This window comes from Penaeus chinensis, chromosome 5 (genome assembly GCF_019202785.1).
Source record: "Penaeus chinensis breed Huanghai No. 1 chromosome 5, ASM1920278v2, whole genome shotgun sequence".
Taxonomy (NCBI): Eukaryota; Metazoa; Arthropoda; class Malacostraca; order Decapoda; family Penaeidae; genus Penaeus; species Penaeus chinensis.
This window is the reverse complement of record NC_061823.1, coordinates 38497092-38504591: the sequence shown is the minus strand read 5'-3', so window position 1 is coordinate 38504591 and position 7500 is coordinate 38497092. Positions and strand designations below refer to the sequence as shown.

At 44.4% G+C, this 7500-nt stretch overlaps 1 protein-coding gene across 3 annotated transcripts in view; it reads right to left on the bottom strand.

Moving 5' to 3' along the window:
* The window catches only part of LOC125025661 (sphingomyelin phosphodiesterase-like), a 26547-nt gene that overhangs the window by 12006 nt on the left and 7041 nt on the right, over window positions 1-7500 (bottom strand). For 2 of the 3 annotated variants that reach the window (XM_047613773.1, XM_047613775.1), the window contains exons 2-4: window positions 2938-3025; window positions 2432-2630; window positions 1331-1527 (exon numbers count right to left, since the gene is read on the bottom strand). In XM_047613773.1, coding sequence (XP_047469729.1) covers window positions 1331-1527; window positions 2432-2630; window positions 2938-2992 — 451 coding nt within the window. In that variant the 5' untranslated portion in view covers window positions 2993-3025. Of the gene's footprint in view, window positions 1-1330; window positions 1528-2431; window positions 2631-2937; window positions 3026-5030; window positions 5153-7500 lie in introns of all 3 variants that reach the window. The other variant, XM_047613774.1, reaches the window with a different exon arrangement.

Below are 7500 nucleotides of genomic sequence, written 5' to 3'. Positions count from 1 at the left end.
GAGAGAGAGAGAGAGAGAGAGAGAGAGAGAGAGAGAGAGAGAGAGAGAGAGAGAGAGAGAGAGAGAGAGAGAGAGAGAGAGAGAGAAGAGAGAGAAAGAAAGAGAGAGCGAGAAAGAGAGAAAGAGAGGGAGAGAGAGAGAGAGAGAGAGAGAGAGAGAGAGAGAGAGAGAGAGAGAGAGAGAGAGAGAGAGAGAGAGGAGAGAGAGAGAAGAGAGAGAGAGAGAGAGAAAGAAAGAGAGAGAGCGAGAAAGAGAGGGAGAGAGAGAGAGAGAGAGAGAGAGAGAGAGAGAGAGAGAGAGAGAGAGAGAGAGAGAGAGAGAAGAGAGAGCGAGAAGAGAGGAGAGAGAAAGAGAGAGAAAGAGAGAGAAAGAGAGAAAGGGAGAGAGTGAGAAAGAGAGAGAGAGAGAGAGAGAGAGAGAGAGAGAGAGAGAGAGAGAGAGAGAGAGAGAGAGAGAGAGAGAGAGAGAGAGAGAGAGAGAGAGGCAGAGAACAACTCAAACTGAAAACCTGAAATGTGCCAAACAAATCAATCAACAAATAAAAGACAAACCAAATAAACACGCCTAAAAACAATATATCCGATAAAAAGGATTAACCAGCAGCAAGCAGACAGCCTCCCACAAGCAAAGTCCAGCGAGAGGATGCGGCAGGATGCAAGCACACTCATCCTGACTGCCTCATCAGTGGCTTCCTACATTGCCCGTTTCCACCTGCTCTTGCCCATCTCATCCCATCCGCCTCCCCTGCCACCACAACTAACCTCTTTCCCTCCCCTGCCACCACGGCCACAATTTACCAACAGTCAAGCGCTGTGGGCTTTAGTATTACTAAATGGCACCTCTCGGCAGGGTGTGTGAGATACCGTGTTACACATTCAGTGTACTATTGCGCGCGCGTATGTGTGTGTATGTGTGTGTGTGTGTGTGTGTGTGTGTGTGTGTGTGTGTGTGTGTGTGTGTGTGTGTGTGTGTGTATATGTGTGTGTGTATGTGTGTGTGTATGAGTGTGTGTATGTGTGTGTGTATGTGTGTGTGCATGTATGTGTGTGTGTGCATGTATGTGTGTGTTCGTGTGTGTGTGTGTGAGCGCGTGTGTGCGCGCGTGCGGACGCGTATGTGTACGTATGTGTCCTTGTGTACGTGCGTATCTCCTCCTGCTCATACATTTCTTTGCACGCATCCTTCTACACGTAACATACCTCACCTAACCAACAGAATCCGAAAGACGAAAAAAAAAAAAACCCACACACACACACACGAAAACCAAGCCAGGACCCAAGCAAACCCCCCTCCCCTCCACCCCTTCCCTCCCCCCTTACAGACAACTCACCGGCCTTGCACGCGTTGCACGACATGGTGGACATAATCGACGTCTCGATCTCCTTCACCACCATCTCAAAGTCGAGGAACTTCCCCAGGTTGGAGAGGAAACTGGGCAGCCGCGACTCGCCAATCAGCTTTCCCTCGCGCTTGTTCACCTTCGCCAGCTCCTCGTCCAGCGCGAGGCGGAGGGCGGTGTAGTTGAGTCTGTGGGGAGGGAGGGAGAGAGAGAGGGATTAGGTGGAGGGACAGACGATGCTGTGAGGTGGATTGGCTATTCGCTGGTTCGATGTGGATTCATGGAGGGAGGGAGAGGGAGGGAGAGAAGGAGAGAGAGGGTGGTAAAGGGAGGGAAATGGAGGGAGGGAGGGAGGGAGGGAGGGAGGGAGGGAGGGAAGGAGAGAAAGAAGGAAGGAAGGAAGGAAGGAGGGAAAGAGGGAGAGGGAAAGAGAGAGGGAGAGAGGGAGGGAGAGAGGGAGGGAGAGAGGGAGAGAGAGAAAGACAGAAAGAGAAAGAGAGAGAGAAGAGGGTTTTGCTTAGGAGAAGAAAAAAAATGCTGGGGGTGATTATGGCGATTCGGGATTAGCTATTCGCTGATTCGATATGGATTTATGAAGAAATCTCTCTAAACAGGGATTTGAAGGCTGCCTCAAACATGGCGTAAATATTGAGAGGCATCTATACGTTAATTATCCATTTCTAGGAGGTTAAAATTGAAGCAAAGACTTAACAGACGGTGACATTTGAAGCAAATACTTAAAAGGGAGATTAATCTTGAAGCAAATACTTGGAATTAAATGTCTTAAGTTTTCTTGATAGAATGTGAAAATGACAAAAATTAAGGCGGGCACAATCGCACAAAAATAATATTTTTATTTCTTCCTCGCAGATAAACACCAGTAAGCCCTTTTATGATTGACTGATGATTGATGACTAATGATCGATGACTGATGACTGATGATCAGTGACCGAAGACTGAAGACTGATGATCAATGACTGACAACTGATGACTGATGATCAATGACTGAAGATTGATGACCTATTATGAAAATGACTGATGACCGAAGACTAAAAGATCGACGACCGATGACGAAGCGCCGAGCGGCCTCACCTGGCGGGGTCAAACATCTCTATCTTGTCCTTCTCCTCCTGCGTGGTGGGCTCCGGCAGGTCGAGGACGCCCGTGAGACTGCCGTCCGCCACGCCCACTCCGAGGTCGTTGGAGGCGTCCTGGGCCTCGACGTGGGCGTACAGAGGGTCGAGGGGGTCGTTTGCCGCATCGTGGGTGAGCGTGGGGGACAGGGGGCTACCTGGAGGGCGGGAAGGGGAAGAGAGAGACAAATAAAAAGAGAGAAGGGGAAGGGAGAGCCTTGCGCATACTAAGAACTCGCCTTATATACAGTATATATTATATATGTATATATATATAGAATACACATATATATAGTATATTATATAAAACACTTATAATACCAAATCCTAAACCAATTCTAAAAAATAATAATAATAATAAATAAAAAACAAAGATACTCGTCTTTTCCCTCACCGCAATACCCCCCAAAAAACAAACAAAACAAACAGGTAAATAAACGTGAAAAAAACACAAAAACTACGAACCCGAGACAGCAGCGACGAGGAGGAGGGAGAGGACCAAGCATGACGAGGGGGACATAGTAGCGCGACCACGCCTGCTGCTCCCCGCTACCTGGAGGGGGGAGAGGAGGGAGAGGAGGGGGGGGTAAGTTGGGGGGGTTGAGGGTGGTTGGTGAAGGGTGGTTAGGTACCGAGGGTTGGTGGTTAGTGGTTGGTGGTTAGCGAGTGACTGGTGATTGGTGGTTGAAGATTGGTGGTTGATGGTTGAAGATTGGTGATTGATGGTTGAAGATTGGTGATTGATGGTGATTGGTGGTTGAAGATTGGTGATTGGTGGTGATTGCGGGCCGCTGCTTGATGGCGATTGGTGGTTGGTTATTGTTGAATGCTGATTGACACTAGAAATAATGTTAATCAGGGGATAAGTCGTCGCGATTGGTGATTAGTGAGTTAGGATTTGTGATTGATGATTGGTAATTGAGGATTGATGAATGACGACGACAATGATGATCAATAATGATGAACCATGGTTAATGAGATAAACAGCAGTAGTAATGATAACGGTGACTGATGACGACAGATATATGGCTAACAATGATGGCCATTAATTGTGCTGATAACAATGATAATAATAGTTATGATGACTGATAATGATGATGATGATTGGGATGTAATCCTGATACTCATGATTGCACTAATTGCACCTCAACAATAAATAATAATAATAGTAATGTCAGTAAATAAGAGGCTTTAATGCTAAGGCGAGTGTTAATAATGATAATAACGATGATAACGATAATATAATTAATAATAGTATGAATAATAATAACCATAATAACAATTATTGTTATCATTATTATTATTATTATTATCAAATTTATAGTAATCAAAATAATAATAACAACAAAACAATAATAAACTACAACAAACTGATAGTAACAACAAAAACCATCAATAACGATCGACAAGTAATCATTATGTGAACAGACTTTCCGACGGAGAAATCTACGGGCCCGATCTCCCCGCCATCTCGCATAACGCCTCCTCCCTGGGCTGCATTCTGGGTCACGAGTCTTCATATCTTCTTCCCTTGCCTGGTGTTTCTTTCAATGAGACAGCCGTAAAAAAGCTGACACAGGCCGGGCCATATTTAGAAGGCCCGGGCGAAGCTAGAACTTCACAAACCATAAAGAAGAAGAAGTGTTTCTCGTAGTTAAAACGGATGCGACCGATGGGTGTTTTGAATGTATAAGCGTGTGTAAGTATGTTGATGGAGTGTTATCGGTATGTTATCGTATGTGGTGTTATGTGATGTTACGGTTCTTGTTTGGAGCGATGCGTTGGAATACCTTACATAAAAATGGATATACACATGCTTACACGTACACATGTATATTCACATATGAACTTGTATATATTTACGCAAGGTCTAAAAAACACGCACGGACGCACACACACACGCGCGCGCACAAACACACACACACACACACGCGCGCGCGCACACACATCTAATTTATTCTCTGGCCAGGCCGTTGCACTAAGCATAATGTTTTCGTATGATATGTAGATTAATAATGACTTTACTTCTGGTGGTGTTCTCATGGTTGAACCTAAATCTTTAAATGCTGTTTGTGCTGCATTTATCTGCAGTTTTCTGTAAAGAATGATCTTCCTTGCCTTTTTGTAAATAAATATCAGCTTCCACAACTACACCTACACCGTTTACGTACACACATACAAACACGCAAACACACGCAAACACACACACACACACACACACACACACACACACACACACACACACACACACACACTCCCCCCCCCCACACACACACACAATAACAAACCAACATAGACCAAATAAACGGTATTTCTAATTACATTTGTGCACGAGGAGTTTCAAGTGAGCCACTGACGGAGGAGCTGGCGACCGCACCAATGAATCACCTCGAAACCAGACAGCTTGTCAGCATAATTGCACGCCGAGATACGAGTCAGCTCACCGTGTAGCACTGAGGTCCGGTATCGTTTCTCCCCCCCCCCTCCCTCCCCCATTCGCTCCGTCCCATAAAACTATTAATTAATCTGAGTCGGCGATGTCTGTTGCTATCGCTTACCACTAAGCGCTCGGCGATTCAGCTTACGGCAATCTTGCCTCTTTAAATCGGATACTTTTGGATCGCTCTACGTCAAGTTCACACCATGACCACGAACATCGACTTCCCGAAAGCCACACTATCTAAAAAAAAAAGAGAAAGAAAGAAAGAGAATTGATATATACAATAGAAAAACAGATTTGACTAACCTTTAACAAAAAAATAGTCTGCCGATTCTATAGTCCAGAGCCACCACTGACCTCTCTCATTATACAGATAACACTGCCTCGCCCTCCCTGTGTCTTGTGCCCACCCCCTTGCCTTGGACGCAGCTCAGGCTCTCGATAAAGCACACCTGACGTCACTTTCCTCACGGTAATTACGTCACGACACAACACTTAGCGCTAAGCAACAAGGGAAGTGCCAAAAAAAGAGCGTGCCATAGCGAGTGCCCCCTTTCCCCACTCTTTTCGTCCTCTTGGTTAAGGGTATTCTGTGCCCTTGAGACAGCTGGCATTGTTAGAAGAAAGGGCGTAATGCCAGTGCCTTCCCTGGGAATCATAGCGTCAACTGAGGGATTTCTGAAACTACCGGTGTTATAAAACCAGTTATTCTACATTTCCGTGTGTAATTGTAAGCCTGCTGGTATTATTAAGCCTGATATTCTAAAGCCATTCCCTATATCACAATATTTGATTACCTTAGACTGCAAGATGAATTTCGCCTCACAGTAATTATAATGGTTTTTAAAACGCATACCGATACTGCACTACGTAGTAAGAATTAATTTTTTGGTGAATTAGAAGTTCAAATATCGTCAGTTTGGAAAGGAATGTTTCGTAATGATAATAACGATATTATTAATACTGCTCCTACTAATACAGTACTATTACCAGTAACAATAAAAACAATAATGATAAAAAATATCAGACTACATAAAAAAAAAAAAAATAAATAAACACTGTTGTTAACGAACTACATAAAAATACATTTTTTTTTTTTTTTTATCACACGACATAAAATTAAAATGCTGTCATAAATTCTAACCCCTGTCAAAAACCGATCATTACCTCCCCTCCGCCCTCCAAGTCTTCGCTCGCCTTTCGCCGTTTCCTCGGAGGAGAAAACACGAGGGGAATTTCCGTATAGCCGGTAAAGAGGTCACCCCATGACGTCTTCATCGTCCGAGTCCATACAAGCGTGTCGTGAATCTCGGAGGGAAATCTGTGGGCCCTTCGGCTGACCGAGATCGATCGCGTCTCGGCCTCTTTCGTCATTACCGAGATGCAATAAAACAGAGTCACAGCAACGACGACAACAACAGAAGAAAACGAACCTTTGTTTTTAAATCACTTCTTTTAAGAAAAATGACGAAGACGAAGAAAATTATTGGCGAGGGCTTTGTACAGGCTCTAGAGCTTTCCGTCCTCGACCCTCACTCAGGCCAACTCGAGCTATGAACCCACGCCATCTCCACAAGGGCGGTGAACCCACTTAACCACGCCCCTTTCCGCCCCTCCCGACAGGCCAAGGGTCAAGATAGTTGGTTCACGGGGCGAGCCCACACACACACACACACACATACATGCACGCACGCACCCTCTCGGCATGTGGCAGTCACATGAGCGTCTCGAACTGCCTGTCATGTGACTCTCATGCCGCAGGGGAGTGAAGCACACTGCGTACGGGCATCACGTCCCGCCCTGGTTTCGAATTCCGCCATTATTTTCAAGTCTTTCCTGCTCTCCTCACATGGTCCGCCTTGTGCCCACGTGCCCAGCGCCCAACCACGCCGAATGCCGAATCCTGTACGCAAGGAACACGTGCTCACTTTCAGCGTACACCATCTCGCTCCTCCGTGCTCGTCTCACAACTTCTGTAGCTTTTTTTTCTCCTCTTTTTATTTTAGCTACAGAATAATTATCGGCTCTCGAAGTCTGTTTTTTTTTCTCGTACGCAACACGTTATTCAACACTTTATGAAAACGAGAGAGCAATGGTGTTAAGATTATGAAATTATGGCCCAAGAACACGCGGAAATATTTGTAAATTTTCAGATTATAAGGAAAAAAAAAAAAGGGAGAGAGGCGATGGAGGTTAAGATGAAGGAGAAGGTGGAGGATAGTGAGAAAGACGAGGAGTAAACAATAGAACAGAAGGAAAATAAAGGGAACAACAACAAGAATGATAACAGTTATAACAAGGATAATGATAATAACTACTGCAACAAGAACAACAAAAATAATGATAATAATAATAATAATAATAATAACGATAGGGATGACAACAACAATACAAAAAAGACCGGAAGAGTATTTAAGCAGCGGTGAGGAAGACAAAACAAACAAATAAACAAAAATTGTAGAACACAACCAAGCAAGTCTTGTAAATCAACTTGTGAAAACAAAACAAAAAAACAAAATTAGGAAGTAAGGAAGGAAGAAAGAATTAGAAGATGAAGAAGAAAGAGAAGAATAAGAATAAGACGAAGA